General features: G+C 59.8%; 2 protein-coding genes across 18 annotated transcripts in view; one reads left to right on the top strand and one right to left on the bottom strand.

The window, feature by feature from the left end:
- The window catches only part of DBN1 (drebrin 1), a 33,142-nt gene extending 19,638 nt beyond the window's left edge, over window positions 1–13,504 (top strand). For 2 of the 7 annotated variants that reach the window (XM_084637694.1, XM_084637692.1), the window contains exons 8-15: window positions 5,827–5,890; window positions 6,210–6,272; window positions 6,742–6,856; window positions 9,254–9,391; window positions 11,200–11,334; window positions 11,426–12,000; window positions 12,377–12,476; window positions 12,597–13,504. In XM_084637694.1, the coding sequence (XP_084493820.1) occupies window positions 5,827–5,890; window positions 6,210–6,272; window positions 6,742–6,856; window positions 9,254–9,391; window positions 11,200–11,334; window positions 11,426–12,000; window positions 12,377–12,476; window positions 12,597–12,667 (1,261 nt within the window). In that variant the 3' untranslated portion in view covers window positions 12,668–13,504. Of the gene's footprint in view, window positions 1–5,826; window positions 5,891–6,209; window positions 6,273–6,741; window positions 6,857–9,250; window positions 9,392–11,199; window positions 11,335–11,425; window positions 12,001–12,376; window positions 12,477–12,596 lie in introns of all 7 variants that reach the window. The other 5 variants (XM_084637693.1, XM_084637691.1, XM_084637696.1 and 2 more) reach the window with 3 other exon arrangements.
- A 323-nt stretch (window positions 13,505–13,827) lies between these two features.
- Window positions 13,828–22,982, bottom strand: PRR7 (proline rich 7, synaptic). 11 transcript variants are annotated; one of them, XM_084635848.1, is made up of 5 exons: window positions 22,686–22,982; window positions 17,229–17,315; window positions 16,441–16,523; window positions 14,937–15,612; window positions 13,828–14,535 (listed from the first exon to the last, which is right to left on the bottom strand). In XM_084635848.1, the coding sequence occupies exons 4-5, from the start codon at window positions 15,229–15,231 to the stop codon at window positions 14,147–14,149; spliced, it is 684 nt and encodes a 227-aa protein (XP_084491974.1). In that variant the 5' UTR covers window positions 15,232–15,612; window positions 16,441–16,523; window positions 17,229–17,315; window positions 22,686–22,982; the 3' UTR covers window positions 13,828–14,146. The 11 variants fall into 11 exon arrangements, with proteins under 11 accessions (XP_084491974.1, XP_084491973.1, XP_084491969.1 ...); XM_084635847.1 differs by lacking the exon at window positions 22,686–22,982 and adding an exon at window positions 21,762–21,945 and having other exon boundaries at window positions 17,229–17,465; XM_084635843.1 differs by lacking the exon at window positions 22,686–22,982 and adding an exon at window positions 21,762–21,945.
- Between the last annotated feature and the right edge of the window lie 268 nt (window positions 22,983–23,250).

Raw genomic sequence — 23,250 nt, 5'->3', positions numbered from 1 at the left:
CAGGGCGCTGCATGCTTGCTGATGCGGTGTTGGGGCGGATCTGGGGGCTGCGTGGATGGGGGCAGGGCGCTGCATGCTTGCTGATGCATTGTTGGGGCGGATCTGGGGGCTGCGTGGATGGGGGCAGGGCGTTGCATGCTTGCTGATGCGTTGTTGGGGCGGATCTGGGGGCTGCGTGGATGGGGGCAGGGCGCTGCATGCTTGCTGATGCGGTGTTGGAGGCGAGTCTAGGGGCTGCGTGATGCCACCTGGAACTGGGGTACCACTGAGCCCACCTGATCCCCCAGCAAATGTGCCAACTTTTCAAATTGCTGGTGGGTGCTTGACCCCCGGCTCTACCCCAGGCCCTGCCCCCACTCCACTCCTTCCTCCCAAGGCCCCACCCCCGCCCCACCCCTGCCCCCTCCCCCAAGCGCACCACATCCCCGCTTCTCCCCACTCCCTCCCAGCCTCCCTGCATGCCGCGAAACAGCTGTTCGCGGTGGGCAGGCGGTGTGGGGAGGGAGGGCGAGGTGCTGATCCATGGGGCCTGCTGGTGGGCAGGAGGCACCGGGGGGGGGTGCATGGGAGCTGACTGGGGGCTTCTGGTGGCTGCAGATTCACACAGATGCTGAGATCAGCTCTGCATGGGAAGACTCAGCTAACGAACTGCCCAGCACTCAAAGTGCACAACCCCCTCTAGAGGGCAAACCCAAAATTATACCATCTTGCACTGCACAGAGATCTGTACAGCATAAGCTCATGAAATTTGCCCCCTCCCTCATTGTGGAGAGGAATATACACAGCTTGGTGCCCCAAGTTATGATTTCCACACACAGGCTGGTCTTAGACAAAACAACGTAAGTTTATTAACTACAAAAAATAGGTTTTAAGTAGGGCTGTCGATTAATCACAGTTAACTCATGCGATTAACTCAAAAAAATTAATCGCAATTAATCGCAGTTTTAATTGCATTCTTAAACAGTAGAATACAAACTGAAATTTATTAAATATTTTTGGATGTTTTTCTACATTTTTCAAATATATTGATTTCAATTACAACCCAGAATACAACGCGTACAGTGTTTACTTTGTATTATTATTTTTATTACAAATATTTGCACTGTAAAAATGATAAACAAAAGAAACCGCATTTATCAATTCACTTCATATAAGTCATGTAGTGCAATCTCTTTATCATGAAAGTGCAACTTACAAAGTAGAATTATGTACAAAAAATAACTGCACTCAAGCAAAACAATGCAAAACTTCAGAGCCAACAAGTCCACTCAGTCCTATTTCTTTTTCAGCCAATCGCTAAGACAAACAAGTTTGTTTACATTTGCGGGACATAGTATTGCCTGCTTCTTATTTAGTGTCACCTAAAAGTGAGAACAGGTGTCCACATGGCACTTTTGTAGCCAGCATTGCAAGGTATTTTCATGCCAGATATGCTAAACATTCGTATGCCCCTTCGTGCTTCGGCCACCATTCCAGAGGACGTGCTGATGCTCATTAAAAAAAAAAATATGTTAATTAAATTTGTCACTGAACTCCTTGGGGGAGAACTGTATGTCTCTGGCTCTGTTTTACCTGCATTCTGCCATGTACTTCATGTTAGAGCAGTCTTGGATGATGACTCCGCAGATGTTGCTCGTTTTAAGAACACTTCCACTGCAGATTTGACAAAACACAAAGAAGGTACCAATGTGAGATTTCTAAAGATAGCACTCGGCCCAAGGTTTATGAATCTGAAGTGCCGTCTAAAATCTGAGAGGGACGAGGTGTGGAGCATGCTTTCAGAAGTCTTAAAAGAGCAACACTCTGATGCGGAAACTACAGAACCCAAACCACCGAAAGAGAAAATCAACCTTCTGCTGGTGGCATCTGACTCAGATCGAAGAAAGTGAACGTGCATCGGTCAGCATTGCTTTGGATCGTTATCAAGCAGAACCCATCATCAGCATGGACCCATGTCCTCTGGAATGGTGGTTGAAGCATGAAAGGACATATGAATCTTTAGTGCATCTGGTGCATAAATATCTTGCAACGTTGGCTACAACAATGCCATGCGAACACCTGTTCTTGCTTTCAGGTGACATTGTAAACAAGAAGCGGGCGGCATTATCTCCTTCAAACGTAAACAAACTTGTTTGTCTGAGCGATTGGCTGAACAAGAAATAGGACTGAGTGGACTTGTAGGCCCTAAAGTTTTGCATTGTTTTGTTTGAGTGCAGTTATTTTTGGTCCATAAGTCTACATTTGTAAGTTCAACTTTAATTGTCAAGAGATTGCCCTACAGGACTTATATTAGGTGAATTGAAAAATACTATTTCTTTTTTCACAGTGCAAATATTTGTAATAAAAAATAAATACAAAGTGAGCACTATACACTTCGTATTCTGTGTTGTAATTGAAGTCAATATATTTGAAAGTGTAGAAAACATCCAGAAATATTTAAATGGTATTCTGTTACTGTTTAACAGTGCTATTAAGTGCGTGATTAATTTTTTTAATCGCTTGCAAGCCCTAATTTTAAGTGATTATAAGGGATAGCAAACAGATCAAAGCAGATTTCCTAGCAAATAAACCAAAATGCAATCTAAGCTTAATGTACTAAAGAAATTGGACATATGTAGCAAATTCTCACCCTAAATGTTGTTTTAGGCAGATTGCAAAGATTCTTGAAGATAAGCTGCACTTGCTTGCAGCTTAAAACTCCAGTTATTCCTTTCGTAGGCCAGACGCCCTCTAGTCTGGGCTCAGCCCTTCTCCCCTAGTCCAGTCTTTTTGTTCTCAGGTGTTTCCAGCAGTCTTCTTTCCTGGGCAGGAAGTCAGTGAAGAACAAACCACGATGATGTCACTCCCCTGCCTTAAATAGCTTTTGCATATGGCGGGAACCCTTTTTCTCCCAGTTTTATTCCCACGCTCGGTCAATGGGAAAACACTAGTATTATAGAATCAGAACTGGAAGGGGCCTCGCGAGGTCATCTAGTCTAGTCCCCTGCACTCATGGCAGGACTAAGTATTATCTAGACCACCCCTGACAGGTGTTTGTCTAACCTGCTCTTAAAAATCTCCAATGATGGAGATTCCACAACCTCCCTAGACAATTTATTCCAGTGCTTAACCACTCTGACGGGAAGTTTTTCCTAATGTCCAACCTAAACCACCCTTGCTGCAATTGAAGCCCATTGCTTCTTGTCCTGTCCTCAGAGGTTAAGGAGAACAATTCTTATTCCTCCTCCTTATAACAAACTTTTATGTACTTGAAAACTGTTATCACGTCCCCTCTCAGTCTTCTCTTCTCCAGACTAAACAAACCCAGTTTTTTCAGTCTTCCCTCATAGGTCATGTTTTCTCGACCTTTCATCATTTTTGTTGGTCTTCTCTGGACTCTTTCTCCAGTTTGTCCACATCCTTCCTGAAATGTGGCGCCCAGAACTGGACATAATATTCCAGTTGAGGCCTAATCATGGTATTGCCACCCTTGTAGTGACAGAGGATGTGGAAAAAGCTAATGTACTCAACGCTTTTTTGGCTCTGTCTTCACGAACAAGGTCAGCTCCCAGACTGCTGCACTGGGCAGCACAGCATGGGGAGGAGGTGACCAGCCCTCTGTGGAGAAAGAAGTGGTTCGGGACTATTTAGAAAAGCTGGACGAGCACAAGTCCATGGGGCCGGATGCGCTGCATCCGAGAGTGCTAAAAGAGTTGGCGGATGTGATTGCAGAGCCATTGGCCATTATCTTTGAAAACTCCTGGCAATCGGGGGAGGTCCCGGACAAATGGAAAAAGGCTAATGTAGTGCCAATCTTTAAAAAAGGGAAGAAGGAGGATCCTGGGAACTACAGGCCAGTCAGCCTCACCTCAGTCCCTGGAAAAATCATGGAGCAGGTCCTCAAGGAATCAATTCTGAAGCCCTTAGAGGAGAGGAAAGTGATCAGGAACAGTCAGCATGGATTCACCAAGGGCAAGTCATGCCTGACTAATCTAATTGCCTTCTGTGACGAGATAACTGGCTCTGTGGATGAGGGGAAAGCGGTGGACATGTTATTCCTTGACTTTAGCAAAGCTTTTGACACCGTCTCCCACAGTATTCTTGCCAGCACGTTAAAGAAGTATGGGCTGGATGAATGGACTATAAGGTGGATAGAAAGCTGGCTAGATTGTCAGGCTTAACAGGTAGTGATCAATGGCTCCATGTCTAGTTGGCAGCCGGTATCAAGTGGAGTGCCCCAAGGGTTGGTCCTGGGGCTGGTTTTGTTCAATATCTTCATAAATGATCTGGAAGATGGCGTGGACTGCACCCTCAGCAAGTTTGCAGATGATGCTAAACTGGGAGGAGTGGTAGATACGCTGGAGGGTAGGGATAGGATAAGAGGGACCTAGACAAATTAGAGGATTGGGCCAAAAGAAATCTGATGAGGTGCAACAAGGACAAGCGCAGAGTCCTGCACTTAGGACAGAAGAATCCCATGCACCGCTACAGACTAGGGACCTAATGGCTTGGCAGCAGTTCTGCAGAAAAGGACCTAAGGGTTACAGTGGACGAGAAGCTGGATATGAGTCAACAGTGTGCCCTTGTTGCCAAGAAGGCGAATGGCATTTTGGGATGTATACGTAGGGGCATTGCCAGCAGATTGAGGGACGTGATCGTTCCCCTCTATACGACACTGGTGAGGCCTCATCTGGAGTACTGTCAAGTTTTGGGCCCCACACTACAAGAAGGATGTGGAAACATTGGAAAGCGTCCAGCGGAGGGCAACAAAAATGATGAGGGGACTGGAACACATGAGTTATGAGGAGAGGCTGAGGGAACTGGGATTGTTTAGTCTGTGGAAGAGAAGAATGAGGGGGGATTTGATAGCTGCTTTCAACTACCTGAAAGGGGGTTCCAAAGAGGATGGAGCTAGACTGTTCTCAGTGGTAGCAGATGACAGAATGAGGAGTAATGGTCTCAAGTTGCAGTGGCGGAGATTTAGGTTGGATATTAGGAAAAACTTTTTCACTAGGAGGGTGGTGAAGCACTGGAATGCGTTACCTAGGAAGGTGGTAGAATCTCCTTCCTTTGAGGTTTCTAAGCTCAGGCTTTACAAAGCCCTGGCTGGGATGATTTAGTTGGGATGGGTCCTGCTCTGGGCAGGGGGTGGGACTAGATGACTTCCTGAGGTCCCTTCCAACCCCGATATTCAATGATTCTTTCTTCTGCGCTGCCTTCAGAGCTGGGTGGCTGGAGAGGGGTGGCTGCCAGCCGGGTGCCCAGCTCTGAAGGCAGTCCCAGCAGCAGCACAAACGTAAGGGTAGCAGAGTGGCCACCCTCTTCCCCTGCCCCCCCCAGTAACCTTGCGACAACCTCCCCACACCTCCTTTTTTGGTCAGGACCCCTACAGTTACAACACAGTGAAATTTCAGATTTAAATAGCTGAAATCATGGTGGTGTGGATGGAGCGTGGGGGTGGCACGGCAGGGCGTGGCTGGGGGTGGGGGGGCAGGCCACGGCATGGATGGCACTTGGGGGGCGTGGTGTGGAGAGCTGGGGCTGGGGGCTGCGTGGGGCGGGGCACGGCGTGCTGGCTCGTGCATTGTTGGGGGCGGGGCTGGGGGCTGCTTGGGGCAGGGTGCAGCATGGATGGAGCATGGGGGGGGAGGGCGCATTGTGGGGGGACAGGGCATGCTGTGGACGGACTGTGGGGGTGGTGGGGCAGGGTGTGGCTGGGGGATGCATGGGGCGGGTCTGGGGGCTGTGTGGGGCAGGGCACACCGTGCTGGCTGGTGCACTGTTGGGGGTGGGTCTGGGGGCTGCCCCCAGCAGCCGCTCAGGCCCCCTCGCTGGCTGTCATGGCAGGCGGAAGCAGCAGACTCTGGAGGCGGAGGAGGCCAGGCAGCGCTTGCAGGAACAGTCCATCTTCGTAAGTGACGTCCTGGGCTCCCCGCGTGCCCCAGCCCCCCTCCCCGGGCCCCAGCCCCACTACCTGGGGCAGGGACTGTTGCTTAATTTGTGCCAGGGCTGAGCCCCGGCCCCCACAGTCCTGGCGGGTCGTTGCCCCAGCCCCTCTTTCGTTGCAGATGAAGCCCTGGAAGGGACCCTGCCCTCCGGAGGCCCCTGCCTCTCTGCCACCACAGCGGGGGGGCCTGGGATCCCCCGGTGCTTCTCGGAGGGGCCCTGCCGGGGCAGCTCTGCCGGGGCTGGGGGCTGCAGTCGGGGGTTGATGCTGCCTCTCTCCCCAGGGTGAGCAGCAGCCCGGGGCGGAGAACGGGCAGGAGCTGAAGAAGTCGGAGTCGGAAGTGGAGGTAAGCGGAGCTGGGTGGCCGTGGGGCCGGGCAGAGCCAGGCCATGGCAGGGCAGCTGTGGGTTCGGCAGGGTGGGGGGCTGGGGTGGGACTGAAGCAGGCCATGGTGGGGAGGGTTCAGAGGGTGGGGCATGGATGGCAGGGTGGCGGGCGGCCCGCGGGGCTGGCCACAGATGGTGGGGTGAGCAGAGTGGGGCACAGTGCAGTGGGGTGTGGATGGTGGGCTGGGGCTTCGGCCATGGATGATGGGGCTCGGGCTGCAGTGGTGGGGGCATGGGTGGCAGGGCCAGGCAGGGTTGGGGTGGTGGGGTGGGGAATGGGGACAGGCTCAGGTGGTGCCTGGGGGAGGAGGGGTCCAGGCAGGACAGGGCTGGGGCAGGGGGTGGGGGGCTCACGGCAGGACAGGGGCGTGGTGGGGGGCTGGGGGCGCTGTGGTAGGACACTCACGGCCTCCGTCTCTGCCTTGGCAGGAAGCTGCTGCCATCATCGCGCGCCGCCCCGACAACCCCCGCGAGTTCTTCAAGCAGCAGGAGCGAGTGGCCTCGGGCAGCTCCGAAGCCACGTCCCCCTTCAGCCAGAGGACAGGTGCGGGGCTGGGGGGGCAGGCGCAGGCATTCGTGGTGGGGCCAGGCTGTGGGCAGGGAAGGGCAGCAGGCAGATGTTGAGGAGGTGCCTGGCTGCGGGCTTTGGGGGGTCAGGGACGTACGTTGGGGGGGTAGGGCCTGGCTGTGGGCGTTGAGGGGGCAGGGACGTACGTTGAGGGGGTTGAGGTAGCAGAGCCTGGCTGTGGGCGTTGGGGGGGCAGGGCCTGGCTGCGGGCGTTGGGGGGCCAGGGACGTACGTTGGGGGGGCAGGGCCTGGCTGCGGGCGTTGGGGGGCCAGGGACGTACGTTGGGGGGGCAGGGCCTGGCTGCGGGCGTTGGGGGGCCAGGGACGTATGTTGGGGGGGCAGGGCCTGGCTGCGGGCGTTGGGGGGCCAGGGACGTACGTTGGGGGGGCAGGGCCTGGCTGCGGGCGTTGGGGGGCCAGGGACGTACGTTGGGGGGGCAGGGCCTGGCTGCGGGCTTTGGGGGGTCAGGGACGTACGTTGGGGGGGTAGGGCTTGGCTGCGGGCATTGGGGGGTCAGGGACGTACGCTGGGGGGGGTAGGGCCTGGCTGTGGGCGTTGGGGGGTCAGGGACGTACGTTTGGGGGTGGGGCCTAGTTGTGGATGTTGAGGGGCAGCTGTATGTGTTGTGGGGGGTCCCTGGCTATGGGTGTTGGGAGGTGGGAGGGTGCATTAGGGGGTAGGGCCTGGCTGTGGGCGTTGAGGGGGCAGGGACGTACGTTGAGGGGGCAGGGACGTACGTTGAGGGGGTTGAGGTAGCAGAGCCTGGCTGTGGGCGTTGGGGGGGTAGGGCCTGGCTGTGGGTGTTGGGGGGTCAGGGACGTACGTTGGGGGGGGTAGGGCCTGGCTGTGGGCATTGGGGGGGGCAGGGGAGTGAATTGGGGGGTGGGGCCTGGCTGTGTGTGTTGGGCCAGTCCCTTCCAGCCGGCCCCCCGCTCCCCTCAAGGGCGTTGATGCAGTGTGGGTGCCGGGCTAGGAGTAAAGTTCCCAGGTGTTCGGTTTTTGACTGAAAAGGGAACCGGGCAGTGTCCAGTTGGATGTCCTGACTGGACACTAAAAGTCTGGTTACTGTGGGCGGGGGGAAGTGGCAGCCTGTCGCCCAGCCCTGGTGCACCGGCTCGGGCCGTGGCAGCCCCTTTGAGGAGCAAGGTTTGCAGGGCTGTGGCGGTGGACAGAGTGGGGGGCCCACAGCGAGTGGGGTGAGGGGCTCCCAGGGGCATGGAACGTTCCCTGGGAGGGACGGGATGCAAGCTGCCCTGCTAGCCAGTGCTTCTCCTGGCCACGCTCTCAGGCAGCCCCAGGGTGGGGAGGGAAGGTGGCTGCTGGGCAGGCAGAGCGGAGGGAGGTGGGGGGCTGCCAGGCAGGAGGGCCATGCCTCGCTCCCCAGCGGGGCTGCCTGGCTGCTCCAGTCCAGCCGCAGCACTCTTGTGACCTGCACTCCCGGGCAGCCTGCTGGAGCTGGGCTTTGCAAGTCCTTTGGGGCTGCTCACGCTGGAGTTGAGGGTGGAGAGGAGCAAGTGAGAGGGGGAGAGGAGTGGGGGGGTGGGGCCTCAAGGGGAGAGGCAGAGAAGAGGCAGGGCAGGGGCGGGGTCTGGAGGAAGGGGCGGAGCAGGGGCAGAGTCTGGGGGAAAAGGTGGGGCCTCACAGGAAGAGGCGGAGCAGGGGCGGGGCTGGAGGAAGGGGCGGGGCCTGGGGAAGAGGCGGAGCAGGGGCAGGGCCTGGGGAAAGAGGTGGGGCGGAGGGGTCCAGTTTTCAGACATTACGATGTTGGCCACCCATGCTAGGTGGGGAATTGGGGGTGGGCAGCGCTGCCCTGAGCAGGGCTGAGCAGATGGGGAAGGGTTTGGGGAGTCCAGGCTGCCCAGGGATGGGCTGGGCTTGGGATGTGCCTCTTGGGGGGCCATTCTGACCTGCTGATGGACTCCAGGGTTGGAGATATGCCCGCTCCTGCGGGTTTTCTCAGGGCAGGACAAGGGGACATGTCTGTCTGGAGCTGCCAGGCTGAGCTGGTCGCTGCCCCCTTCTGCCTGGAGCTTGTGGGGTCATGGGGCCGGTGCCCCATGTGCTAGTGGCTGGGTGCAGCGTCCTGTCCTGTTCCTGCCACGCAGGGTTGTGCTACTGACCACAGGGAGCCAGGGCTGATGCGGTCAAGAGAGAAGTGCAGGCATCCGTCCCTCGTCCCCCCCCGTCCCTGCTCCCCCCGTCCCCTCAATGCCCTTGATCTGCCCCCGCCCCCCCCGGGGTGCAGCTCCGCCCACACTGCTCCTCCCCGTTCATGGTGGCACTGGAGGGCGGGCTGGGCACTAGACCTGGGAGACTGACTGTTCTCTTTGCTTTCTCTGTCTCCGTGCGTCTGTCTGTCTTTCTCTCAGCAGGTCGTCTGCACTGTCCTTTCATAAAGACACCTGACAGTGGGCCGCCTTCCTCCTCCTCCTCCTCTTCCTCCCCCCCGCGGACCCCCTTCCCCTATGCCACCTGCCACCGCACACCAAACCTCTCCTCCTTCTTCCCATGTAGGTAGCAGTGCCCGGGCGAGTGCCCAGGCCCCGCCCTGCTGGGGGGAGAGCGCATTGGGGAGGCCCCATCCTGCCCCTGCCCCGAGGCCCCATCCCCCCCCTTGCCGCCCCCCTGCATGTGATCACTGCAGAGGAAGGTGGCAGCTGCAGGGCACTAGAGGTTTGGCGAGGGAGATGGGAGGAGAAAGCAGCTGCGGGGACCAAATGGGAAGGCCAGAAACCTCCTTTCTCACAGACACTGTGACGAAGTGGGACTGTTCTTAATGTTCTCTGAATAGTGTGAGGGTGCCTCAGTTTCCCCTAGGCAGTACATCCCACCGCTGCCGCCAGTTGTCACGGAATCCCCGGGTGATGCTGTGGAAATGCTCCCTGCGAAGCCAGTCAGGACTCTGGGGCAGTCTCCTTTCTGTGAGCAGCCTGTCTTCAGAACACAAAGCTCACACAGCTTCCACCTTCCTGGGTCTGACCTTGGAGCATTCAGCATCCTCTCAGCCCCTCCATGCGCTTCCCACAGCGAGACCGCTCATGCGGGGCTCCTGGGGAAGGCAGAGGGTCCTGCCCCCCAACTTCGCAGTCAGACGTGACTCTCAGCCAGCCAGTAAAACAGAGGTTTATTAGACGACAGGAACATGGTCTAAAACAGAGCTTGCAGGTGCAGAGAACAGGACCCCTCAGCTAGGTCCATTTTGGGGGGCAGTGAGCCAGACAACCCCATCTGCACTTCACTCCATGTCCCGGCCAGCCCCAAACTGAAACTCCCTCCAGCCCCTCCGCCTCTGGGCTTTGTTCCTTTCCCGGGCCAGGAGGTCACCGGATTCCTTTGTTCTCCAGCCCTTTAGCTCTCACCTTGCAGGGGGGGGAAGGGCCCAGGCCATCTGTTGTCAGGAAACAGGGTGTTGGCCATTCTCTGTGTCCAGACCCCTGCATACATCTGCCCTCTAGGGCTCTGCAAGGATCATACACCCTTACCCCACCACCTAGAGACGTAAGAACTGCATAGGGGAAACTGAGGCACCCCCACACTATTCAGAGGAAACATTAAGAACAGTCCCACTTCGTCACAGACACCAGCTGGGGCGTGCTGGGTGGATGGGGTGTGCCGGGGGAAGGGGGGCGTGGCTGGGGCCAAGAGGCTGGGGCATGCTGGGGGCCAGGGGGCTGGGGCGTGCCGAGAGGCTGGCTTCCGTAGAATAAATATTTAAAATGTCTCCCTAAAGTGGCGACTGGGTCAAGTGGGAGCAGAACCGCCCCTGTCCCATTGGGGGGCCTACTCCTGCTGCAGTCCTGCCCCCGTGGCCTGGTGAAGGGGAGGGGGCTCTATGGCCTGGCGTGTGCTAGGTGCTGGGCCCAGTTCCCATGGGGTTTCTAGCTCTGGCGGGGGTGTGACTGTAGGCCTGGGGCCTGAATTCCTGCCTGGCTGTCTGGGGAGCCTTGGGGCGTGGGGGAGCGACCCTGCCCATGTCTGTGAACCTCAAGGGCTGGCCCCGTCGCCCTGGGGCCCCAGCCGCCTGCCTGGAGCGTCCTGCTCTCAGGCCAGTGCTCAACCACCCTGGGGCCTGTGCTCTGCCAGGCCTTTGCCCCTCACCCGGCTGCAGGCCCCAGTGGGCAAGCAGGGTGCCCAGCAGGTGCCTTACGGGAGGAGGCACCCCCAGGGACTCTTGGCGGCAGAAGGGAACAGCAGGGCGGGCTGACGGTGGGAGGGGTGCATGCAAACGAGGGGCCTGCTTATTTGTACATGTGCCAACGCACTGGCTGGCGAGGGGTCGGCCTGGGGCCCCTTCAGCTTCCGTCTCGCTCGTTCGCAGGCAGCCAGTCGGACGCTCACAGAAAGGCCTCGGCCGTGGGCTGCAGCCCCTGTGACTCCAGCCCGGCCTCCACGCCTGTCGGGGAGCAGATCGAGAGGGCTCTGGACGAAGTGACGCAGCAGGCCCCGCGGAAAGGTGGGGTGCAGGGGAGCCCAGGGTGCCCCTCCCCAGAGGGCAGGCGGGAGCTGGGGCTGGACTCTGATGCGCTCTCTCCCCCTCCGTGCAGACTCGCCCGGACCCAGCAGCGAGATGCTGGCACCGCCGACAGCAGACGAGCCGCCCGGGGACCCTGCGTGGACAGCGGCACGGGGGGGCGGGCTGGGCCCCACCGAGGACCTTGTGTTCCTGGAGCCCAGAGAGCCGCTGCTGTTCCCCGTGGCCGTGCTGCCCGCAGAGGAGTCCTCGGGCACCACGCGGCCCCCCGGCCCTGAGAGCCTTATCGACCTGTGGCAGAATGACAGCATCACCCCACCCGCTGCCTGGGAGCTGGCCACCGCCACATCGCCAGGGCCCCCCGCGCCCCTCCTGGTGGAGGTGGAGGTGGACGTGCCCCCAGGCACCCCTGCGACCCCCGGCCCCCCTGACGACAACCTGCTGAACTTCGACGAGCTGCCCGAGCCACCGGCCACCTTCTGCGACGCGGAGCAGGACGAGGAGCCGGCCAGCCTCATTGCCATGGAGGGGCCGCACCAGATGACGCTCAGCTACCAGCATGCCCTACAGGAGGCTGCCAGCGGGCAGCAGGCCCCCGAGCCCCAGCTGCTGACCAACGGGGAGATGGCCCAGAAGGAAGGGGTGCAGGTGAGCTGGGCACCAGGTTCCTGCTGCACCTGGAGCCCCTTCCCCCAACCTGGTCAGGCAAGAGGCTCCCTGGGGCGCCTGCCCCATACCCACTGAAGTCCCGGCTCTGTCCTCCACGCCCTGTGGACCCCTTGGCGGGTGGGCTCTGGCTCCTGGGCCTTCCCGGCTGCAGAGCCCAGCTTGAGCCTGCAGCAGTGGCAGTGGGAGGGGTGTCCTGGAGCTGCATGCAGGGCCCTGCTCACCTCCCTGTGCTGGCAAGTCCTGGGCTGTGGCCAGGTGGTAAAGGGCCAGCTGGAACCACTGTCCCGCCGGCTGCTCACTCTGCTCTGGGCTCCTCCGTGGCTGCTGCTGATGGCGGCTCCGTTCTCCTTTCCAGGCCAGCGAGGGCTACTTCAGCCAGTCTCAGGATGAAGAGTTTGGCCAGGTGGAGACTTCTGCCAAAACTCCTCCTGCTGTGTTCTACGCCAAGCCCCCCGGTGAGTGGGACAGCCCTCTGCATGTGGGGGGCAGCCCAAAGCCCTGCGTTGCTCCCCCTCGGGAAGGGGTGCGGGGGGTCACTGGGCCGCCTGGTGCTAACGTGTCCGACTCTCCCACAGAGATCGACATCACCTGCTGGGATGCCGACCCGGTGCCTGAGGACGAGGAGAGCTTTGGGGGCAGCGTCTAAGGCTGGGCCCTGTGCGTGTCAGACCCCCGGGACCGCCACCGTGAGATCCCAGCAGTGCAAGACGGCCATGAGGGGCCCAGCCCCATCCCTCTCCGTCTGCGTGTGCCCCTGGGCCCGGCTGGATGGGCCAGCCCCGCGGCACCCCTGCCCTCCCAGGGCAACTTTTACAGCTTTCCTCTCTCTCTTTTTTAAAAGTTGTCTCACTAGGAGCCACGTGGGTACGCCCGCCCCCCTCCCCTGGTAGCTCCCTGCTTCCCCACCCCGCCGCTCCTGCCTCTTTGCATTGAGCTTATATATTTCTCCGTGCCCCTCAGCTCCCCTGCCCTGGTGCCCTGAGGGAGGCTGGGCAGCTGGTGCTCTGTGCATGGGGCAGGGGCCTCATTTGCCTCTTGCCCGCCGGCTCTGCCCAGAGCCCTGAGAACTTTGCACGAATTAAAAATAAATATGGCAATAAAATGGCCCTGTGTGGGTGCGGCTCTGGCTGGCTGCAGCCCCCTCACTTCAGAGGCGCCCCAAGGTGCTTGTGCAGCAGAGCCCCGCCCCCGAGGGGAAGGTGTTCCCCCTGCAGGTGTTAAGCACCCCTACGGTGGGGGCTGGGAGAGAGTTAGTGCCAGGCTGCCTCTCCCTCCCTGCCTGAGGCTGTCTCAGCTGCAAGGACCCTGCCAGTCTCAGTAGGAGACTGTGGTGATCCCCCAGACTGTGAGCCCTCCTGTGCCCCCCGCTTTGTCCCCCCCTTGCTTGGTCCCTTTCTCAAGTACAGTAACTGGTTTTTTTGAAAGCACAAATTGTGTATTGGCAACGTGCTAATGTATGTTAATAAATAAAGCCTCCACCCTGGCCTGGGCTGAGCCTGGCTGCTTTCTGTGGGAGCAGCAGTGAGCTGGGCTGGTGAGTGCATGGGGGAGGCCACCCTGCTCCAGCCCTGGCTGCAGGACCTGGGCTCTGGGCCTCGGCAGCCTGCAGGGTCAGCGGGCACCTGTGCTGTGACAGAGGCCCAGCCTGCCCTGGGGGAGAGTGGATCCAGGCTGATCTGCCCAGCCCTGTGGGGCTGGACTCACCTGCTGAGAGGGACGCTCCAAGCCCCTTTGTGGAGGGCAGGGTGGAGCCTGCCCCGAGTCTCCCTCCCCCCCCGCCCCACAGTCCAGGCAGCCTGGCCCTGCTTGGAATGAATCTGGTGCCACAAACTTTTATTCTCAAACTGTAACAAACAAACTAGGAAAAAGCCAAGTGCAGGGCCTGCTCGGAGCCCCAGTCAGCACCAAGGGCGCCTGCAGGGGCCCACGGGGCGAGATGGGGACCAGCCCCTCACACACTGGCCGCAGCAGGCAGCGCTTCACATTGTCCAGGCAGGGTTTGCACTAGCCCTGAGGTGGGGCCCAGGGCCGGCTCCCAAGGAGAAGGGGCAGCTTGAGCCCAGGCAGGCCCTGCTCCAGCCCCAGTCCATGCAGGCTCCAGTGTGGCGCTCTGCCCGGCAGGCCCCTAAACCGCCGTAGTCCTGCCAAACAAGGGCATGGAGACAGGGAGGTGCCAGGCTCCAGGTTCATACGTGTCCCTGCCACTGAGCTCCGAGTCCATCCAGCTGGGGAACATGCGTTGGGCATGCTCAGCCTCCAAGTAGAGGGCAGGGCAGGCGGGGCCCTGGCTGGCAGAGCTGGGCAGGTGCAGGGCTGAGCTGTAGCCTCGGTCCAGGAAGAGGGGCTTGTAGCTGGGGGGCTGCTCCTGTTTCTCGGGGCGCTCGTGGCTCAGGAATGGGGCGTTGATCTTGCGGTACAGCCCCCGCGTGTCCATGAGCACCTCGCTGTAGGGCGGCGGTGGCTCAGCCATGAGCAGCGCCTCCTCGTAGCACGGGGGCTTGGACAGGTCCGACTCTGCAAGGCAAGCAGCATAGACAAGCACTGAGTGCAGGGGCCGCATCAGCCCTGGGGCCCAGGCTCGCCCCCTTCTTCCATGTGTAGATGGGGCCTAAACCGCAGCCTCTATGAGGGCTGCAGGGCTCCAGCCAGCAGGATGGGGTGTCCATATGGCACTCTGCCCTGGGCCCGAGCACAGCCAGGCCCGGCGGCCTCAGCAGGGCCAGGCAGCCGGGGGTCCTGCTGGATTGGCCATTGGGGCAGCACGGGGCTGCTGGAGCCAGAGAGGCTCTGAGGGGCTGGCCCTGCCTCCGGCTTGGAGCCTGCGTGAGCAGCGCCCGCTACCCTGCCTTGGGAAGCCCTGGCGGGGATGGGCCGGGCCGAGGGAATTGGCACCACGGGTCACCAGCCGCCCTCACCATGCCTGTAGCTCCAGGGCCGGGGGGCCGGGGCGGGGGGGTGGCGCGGCTCCAGGCGCAGCCGGGGGGGGATGGCTGTGGCCATGCCGGGGGGGCTGCCCGAGAAGCCCTCGTAGTGCAGCGGCTCCATCTCCAGGGCACGCAGGTTCTGCTCCCGCAGCCGCTGCTCCTGCCGGCTCTTCAGACGGCGCCGCAGGGAGCTGCAGAAGCAGCAGAGCAGCACGACGAGGCCCCAGATGAGCCAGAAGCCGGCGAAGCAGGTGAGAAAGGTGTAGGTGCCCTGGGACATCGCCATGGTGGCTGGGCCGGGGGCCGGGGCGCCCCTCAGCTGCAGGCAGGCAGCGCACGCCCGCTGCCCATCGCCTGGGCCCAGGTGCCAGCTCCGACGTCTCGTCACTGGCTCAGGGCTGCCCCCGCGCTGCCAGCACCCGTTGCCATGGCGCCTGCTCCCCGCGCTGGGGACGGATGGGAGGCAGAGCCGGGGGGCGAGGGTCAGGGCCTGCCCTGCTCCCCAGGCACCAGGCAGGGACGACCCGGGGGCGGGTGGGCACTCCGGAGGGGCTCGTCCGCCGCAGGGATCTGCAGAGCCGCAGGCCAGGCTGGGTAGCCCCGTCCAAACCAAGAGCGCCCAGCCCAGCTCCTTCCCATCGCTGTGCCGAGCAGCCGACGGTGCCCCCTGCAGACAGACAGACAGACAGACCGACTGACCTGAGCATGACGGCCACACCGCTGTGCCCCTAGTGACTCACCCACAGGTAAGTGATCCCAGCTCAGGGTGGCCAGGCCGGCTCCCGGCTACAGCCGTGTGGATTCCCTCTGGCTGGGTCCCTCTCCTCCCCATACCGACCGCCACCCATTAGCCCAGGCCCCCTTCCCCACCCCCAGCTGCTCATTTAAGGGCTGCGTTCCCACGTGCATGTTCCCACCCCCCTCCATAGCCAGGGTCCCATGCCTTGTGCATGCCCTACCCCAGACACCAAGGCTGGTGCTCTAAGGTGGCCAAGGCACCAAGCCCAGCAGAGCCTGGTCCAAAGGGATTGTGAAGAGAAGGGGGGCACCGGGCTTGCCAGCCTCCTGGGAAGGGCTGGGGTTGGCATGGCAACAAGCTGAAAGATTCTAGAAATGGGAGGCATTGCTTATAGCTGGCAGCCCCAGACCCTGTCTGCTTGGGGTCAGGATGAGCTCCTCTCCCCGTCTGCTTCTCAAGGTTCACCGAAGGAGCCAGGGAGGCAAGGGAACTGGAAGGAGCTGGGTTAAACAGCTTCCTCGGACCCCAGGATCCACCATGATGCCACAGGGCCTGTCAGCCTGGTCCTGACCAGGCCAGAGAGCAGCAGCCACTGCTTCAGTGAAACACTTCTAAAGGGACAAGAACGGATAATTTTTACTCAAGAGTTGTAAAAGAATTGGCTAAGGAACAGCTGAGTAATTGGTAATATCTCATAATTCTTGGACAATGGGTAAGTCTCAGAGAAGGGGAAAAAAGAATATTGTCACAACATACCCTTTTAGCTTAAGTGAGATGAGCCGGGTAACTATCGGCCACTTAGTCTGATGTTAATCCTGGGCAATATCATAGAAAAGCTGCTACAGGATGCAATCAGTAAAGAATAAAGAGGAGAGCAGCATAATTAATGTCAATCCACGTAGTTTCACAGAAAACAGGTCTTGTCAAACAAACTTGGTATTGTTTTGAGATTACAACCATAGTTAGTAAAGGTAACTTGACAGGACAGTTAGATTTCTGTAAGGCATTTAACTGTAGCCCCACAGTCCTCGATTACATTATTAATTGATTGCATTCGTACAGTGCTAGTTCTTAATGAAGCACAGATTAAATGGACTAGAAACTGGCTGACAGATTCCAAAAACACTTATCAATGGGGTATTTTCATCCCCAGAGGCTGTCACGGGGTGACTGGCCCCTTTAAGAGGGAGCGGGGCTGGCGCACCCATGACTGATTACTTGGTGCCCAACTGGGTTTACAGGAAGCCCCTGGGCCCTAAAGGGGAGCCAGCAGCGGGGGAGGGGTGCCGTCTGGACTTCTCAGCCCAAGGAGGGAAGGGGAAGAATGACCGAGAACTGCTGAATAAGGCACCTGAAGGACGCTGCTGGGGAAGCTGAAACACAGGCCCAGCAAGGAGGCCTGTGCAACCCCCAAGCTCACAGGGACAGACTGAGCAGAACCTGGGAAGGGCTAAAAATTGGGCCAAATGGAGAGGCTGGGAGCTAGCCAGAGCTCAGGGAGGAGGTGCTGCTCCCCGTGGGAGGCTGGTGGAGCAGAGACTTACCTTTGGGTTTGCTTTATGTTAATGAACCAGTCCCCAAGGAAGGGGGTTGGTATTGCATGGAAGCCTCCATGGAGCATTCCTGGGAACCTGCGAAGGGGAAACCGAGGCCATGTGCTGCAGAGCCACCCCTGGCCATAAGAGGGCAGCGGGGAGGTGGCCTGCCCTTTACATACATCTGGTTTCTAGAGGGGTCCGGCAGGGGTCTGGTTTTGGCCAAAGGCTGTCAGTATCATCTGGCTGAGGATAAAGCAGTTGCTCTAATTTTGCAGAGGACAAAAATTGTTGGCGTGATAACTGCTGACGGGTCAGTTCTGCAGAGTGATTTGCATCACATGGTAAAGTGGGCTCAGCCCCATTCCTTTAACCCACCTACACGCAGGAACCTGGAGGACTGGCCGCACTCCCAGGCTGGGGGACAGCACCTTGGAAAGCAGCGACGCAGACCAGGACTTGGGCTCATGACAAACCTGCTGAATGGGAGCACCCAGCACAGGGCTGTCGCTAGGAGGGCAAACGTGATCCTTGGCTATATGAGCAAGGAATCACCGCGTTACAGAAATGAAGGGCTGGAACCACATCGACATGCCACCGAGCCCAGCCCCCTACACTGAAGCAGGACTAAGAAAAGCTGGACCCGCCTTGGCAGGTGTTTGTCCAACCTGGTCTTAAAACCCTCCAATGATGGGGATTCCACAACCTCTCCAGATGCCTGTTCCACAGATTAACCACCCTGAGAGTTAAGAAGTTTTCCTATTATCTAACCTCAATCTCCCTGGCTGCAGACAAAGCCCATTGCTTCTTGTCCTGCCTTCAGTGACATGGAGAACAACTGATCACAATCCTCTTTCGAACAGCCCTTCACATAACTGGAAACTTATCAGGTACCCACCCCTTAGTCAGTTTCTTTTGTCAAGACTAAACACGCCTGGTGTTTTAACCATTCCTCATAGGTCAGGCTTTCTAAACCTTTTTGATCAATTTTTTGTTGCTCTCTTCTGGACTCCCTCCTATTGGTCCACATTTTTCCTAGTGTGCCGCACCCAGAACTGGACACTCCAGCTGGGGCCTCACCAGTGCTGAGCAGAGCGGGACAGTGACCTCCCCTGGCTTACCTACGACGCTCCTGTTCATACACCACCAGGGAGATATTAGCCTTTTTTTGCAGCTGCATCATATTGTTGACTCATGTTCAATTTGTGATCCACTGTAACCCCAGACCCTTTTCAGCAGGGCTATCACTTGGCCAGTTATTCCCCGTTTTGTAGCTGCACGTTTGATTTTTCCTTCCTAAATGTAGTACTTTGCACTTGTCTTTAATTTAATCTTATTGATTTTAGACCAATTCTTTAATTTGTCAGGGTCATTTTGAACTCTAATCCTGCCCTCCTAAATGCTTGCAACCCCTCCTAGCTTGGTGTCAGCTGTGGATTTTATAAGCACCCTCCCCACTCCGTTACCCAAGTCAGGGACGAAAATGGTGACTAGGACCAGCCTCAGGACCGATGCCTGCACTAGTTCCGCTGTCCCAGTTTGACAGCGAGCCGCTAACTCCTCATTGAGGACAATTGTTCAGCCAGTTGGACACCCATCTTCTAGTAATTCCATCTCGCCCGAACTTCCCCAGTTTGCTTCTGAGAATGTCATGTGGGACTGTGTCACAAACCCTGCTAAAATCAAGACCTCACATCTGCGGCTTCCCCCATCCGCTAGGCCAGTGACCCTCTCAAAGAAGAAGATGAGGTGGGTTCTTGACAAATCCACACTGGCTGTTCCTTATAACCTGTTATCCTCAGGTGCTCACAAACAGATTGTGTAAGAGTTTGTTCCAGTATCTTTCCAGGTATTGAAGTTAGGCTGACTGGTCTGTAATTCCCTGGGTCCCCTTTGTTCCCCTTTTTTACCTGTGTGCCCTTCTCCAGTCCTCTGGGACCTCACCCCTCCCCTAAGTTCTCCAAGATAATTAATTGCTAATGGTTCTGAGATGGCATCTGCTAGTTCCTTTGTACCCTAGGATGAATTTCCTCAGGCCCTGCCGACTCGAATCCATCAAACTTATTGAAATATTCTCTAGCTGGTAACTATCAGCAGGACGAGGCAGGCGGTGTCATCTCTGCAGACGGCCATAGCGAGACTGTTACTAGATGCCGTGTCCAGTTCTGGGGGCCGCCCTTCCAAAAGGATGCTGAGAACACTTGGAAAGGTTCCAAAGAGAGCCAGTAGCACAATTCCCTGCCTGGTGAGAGCCAGAGGATCAATTGTTTAGTTTACCAGCGAAAGTTAAGAGGTGAATGGATCACAGTCCAAGTTCCCACATGGCAGAAAGATTTGACGGGAGAGGGAGCTTTACTCGAGACAAAGGCAGAACAAGCTCCAATGTCTGGAAGCTGGATAAAAATCAGAGTAGAACTAAGGCTGTCTGTGTTTCAATGATTAACCACTGCATGCTGCACCCAGGGCCGCTGGGGGCTCCACAGCAAGACTGGCCTCTTGCTCTGTTCTAGGTCCAGCAGTTGAGGAAGTTCTCCGCTCCTTCAAGCACAGCTGGTTCTAACCGTCCACTGGCATCAAGACTCTGACCGGAGCGATCCGCGCCCCAGGGTCAGGCACTGCAGCCTCCCTAGCACTGGAGAAAGGAACCTCCTCCAGAGCCCCAAGGCATGTAAGGTCCTAGGCCAGCCAGCCCTGGGGAGAGCATGCCAAAAGCCACCACAAGCCACATGGCTGCAGGTCCTTGTATGGAAGGAAAGGAGGACTTGTGGCACCTTAGAGACTAACCAATTTATTTGAGCATAAGCTTTCGTGAGCTCCCTTCATCGGATGCATACTGTGGAAACTGCAGAAGACATTATACACACAGAGACCATGAAACAATACCTCCTCCCACTCTATTGTTTCATGGTCTGTGTGTGTATAAATCTCCTCACTGTATTTTCCACTGCATGCATCCGATGAAGTGAGCTGTAGCTCACGAAAGCTCATGCTCAAATAAATTGGTTAGTCTCTACGGTGCCACAAGAACTCCTTTTCTTTTTGCGGATACAGACTAACACGGCTGCTCCTCTGAAACCTGTCATGATGTATGGAAGGAGGGGCTCACTGGGACCTGCCCAGGGTGCCAGGTGCAAAGCAATGGCAGACCCTCCTCTAACACAGTCAGCCATCACCAACCCAGAACCTGCCCTGATCTCAGGGGAGCAACTGCAGCCAGTGGGATGGAGAGACTGGGCCAGATACTTTCTGTCTAGCATCTGAGGCCCCCACCACCGGGCAAGAAAGAGATTCCCTTCAAGTTGCAAGGAAAAGTGCTGAGAGGGGAGACCCCCCTCCCCCCCCCGTAGATCTTTCCCTTGCATTTCCAGAGGAAACGTCCCCTACCAGCAAACGCACACCTGTGTGTGTCAGACCGCAGCTGGGCTCTGAGCTCAGGGGAGAACTCTGGCACCCGGCAGAGCTGTGGCCACAGAAGGCGGCCCCTACTTGGAGCAGTACTGACCCTAACAGGTTGTCAGGTGCTGGCCAGAAAGCAGGGGCACGGAGCTGCCCTACATTCCCCTGCCCCCCTCCAGGGACAAGAAGCAGTACCTGCCCAGCTACGCCACCACCTCCAGGGCAGCAGCCTGGGAGAGGGGGCCTCAGCACACAAGTAGCAATGGGTAAAGCCTGACCCGGGACAGAGCTTAACTCTCATACCCTGCATGCAGCCCACGCAGCTCCTTCCCCGAGGGCATGTCTCCCAATCAGGCTGGGCTGGAAGGGGGGAAAGCCAGAGCCAGAGCCACAGCCATGACCAGGCTGGGCTCGCAGGGAACAGGAGCCAAACCGGTGCGAGCAGCTGGGCGGGTGGCGCACTGGGGCCAGGGCAGGGGTCCTGCAAGGGCAAAGGGGGTGGGGGGGCGCTGGTGCCCGGGCGCACTGCAGGGGAGGGCCGGCGCCGCGGGATTGGGGGCGGGGGGAGCCTGGCGCCCCGGGATTGGGGGCGGGGGGGCCTGGCGCCCCGGGATTGGGGGCGGGGGGGGCCTGGCGCCCCGGGACTCTGCAGGGCTCGCCCGCCCGGCTGGCTGCGCGCACAGAAGCGGGCCGGGGTGCGGAGCCGCCGGGCGAGCCTCGAGCTGCAGCGGGCCCCGGGCCCAGCCCGCGCGGGGAGGGGGCGCAGCCCGGGGCCGCGCTTGGCGCCTGTTCCGAGCCCCGGCTCCATCTCCCCTGGCGCGGGGCGGGGGCGGGCCAGAGCCGGCTGCGGGACCCCCGGGACCCCGGCTCCAGCCGCCCTGCAGGGGCTCCCGCGCCGAGCACGTGGGGGGGGCCGGGCTCTGCCCCGCACCCCTCGAGCCCGCTCCGCCGCAGGGGGGGGCCGTGTCCCAGCCCCGCTCGCCCCCGGCTCGTGCACGGTGCAGCCCCCGCGCTCTCCAGGGCCCCCGCGCGCCCGCCCCCAGCCGGGCACGCGCGGCGGCTGCTTTCGCCTCCGCAGCCGGGCACGCGCGCAGACAGGTGCGCGCGCTCGGCCCCCCCCGCCGCCGCTGCCCCCCCGCAAGTTACCGGATGCGCCGATCTCGGCGGCCCCGATCCTGCGCCGGGCGGCCGCGCACGTGGAGGGCCGAGCCCGCGCTCAGGCCGGGCCCCTCCCGGCGGCCGCTTCCCCGCGCCCCGCCACGGAGGGAGGCCCCGGCCCCGGCCCGGCTCCCTTTGTCTGCCGAGCGCTCCCCGGCTCTGCCCGGCTCTCGCTCGCGAGCTCCCCGGCCCCGCCCGGCTCCCGCCCCCGGCCCCTCCCCCGGCCGCCCCTCCAGCCCCCCCGCTGCTGGGGGTGGAACCGGCTGGGGCTGCGCCCCCCGGGAATCGGCCCGGGAGCCCCCTGCCTGGCGTGTCCTGCCGGTCCCAGGGACCCTCACCGCGCTCTGGGGCTAGAACCCAGGCGTCCGGGCTCGCCCCGCCCCCCCCGCCCAGCCAGGGGACATCGCTCCGCTCCCAGAGCTGGGTCCAGAACCCAGGCGTCCGGGCTCCCCCCCCTCCCCCCCCGCCCAGCCAGGGGACATCGCTCCGCTCCCAGAGCTGGGTCCAGAACCCAGGCGTCCGGGCCCCCTCTCCCGCCCCCGCCCAGCCAGGGGACATCGCTCCGCTCCCAGAGCTGGGTCCAGAACCCAGGCGTCCGGGCTCCCCCCCCTCCCCCCCCCGCCCAGCCAGGGGACATCGCTCCGCTCCCAGAGCTGGGTCCAGAACCCAGGCGTCCGGGCCCCCCCAGCCAGGGGACATCGCTCCGCTCCCAGAGCTGGGTCCAGAACCCAGGCGTCCGGGCTCCCCCCCCTCCCCCCCCCGCCCAGCCAGGGGACTTCGCTCTGCTCCCAGAGCTGGGTCCAGAACCCAGGCGTCCGGGCCCCCCCAGCCAGGGGACATCGCTCCGCTCCCAGAGCTGGGTCCAGAACCCAGGCGTCTGGGCTCCCAGACACCACCCCCATTATTTGCTACCTGCTTTGTCCAGTCAGAGCCCTCACTGGGCAGCTTGAGAGCGGGGCTGTGGGGCACAGAGGCCTCTGTCCAGTAGATTATGGGGAAACTCTGGCCCCCTGAGCGGCTCCAGGGAGGGACAGGCCCAGGTTTGGCCTGGGGTGAGGACAAAAAAGGGGGGCAGTGGAGTCACCTGGGGGGGCATGTGCCAGGAGGATGCACCGCCCATGTGGGTGGCACAGGGGTGGTGCCAGGTTGGGCAAGGCTCCAGAGGTGGGTGTTGGGAGCTGGCACCGGGCTGCAGCCCAGTATCGAGCTGCTTTGCTGCCCGGGCAAGGCTGGCAGGAGCTGGGGGGGCCTGGGCAGAGCCCACTGCTGCCCCCCATGTGCTCACCACAGACCGATAGTGGCCAATCCCGACTGCAGAGCTGCCAGGGGCAGGAACAATGCAACCGGCAGCCACTCCGCGCGGCTGTCATGGTGACAGCACCGGGAGAAACACACAAAGCTGCCGCTCGCTGCCACTTAATTACATGTGTCGTTCTTCCCTGGCAGGGCCCCGGGAGGGAGCAGGGACAGGCCACGG

Source organism: Lepidochelys olivacea (assembly GCF_965140295.1).
Source record: "Lepidochelys olivacea isolate rLepOli2 genome assembly, chromosome: 8".
NCBI classification, from domain to species: Eukaryota; Metazoa; Chordata; order Testudines; family Cheloniidae; genus Lepidochelys; species Lepidochelys olivacea.
This window is presented reverse-complemented; position numbering and strand designations above follow the sequence as displayed.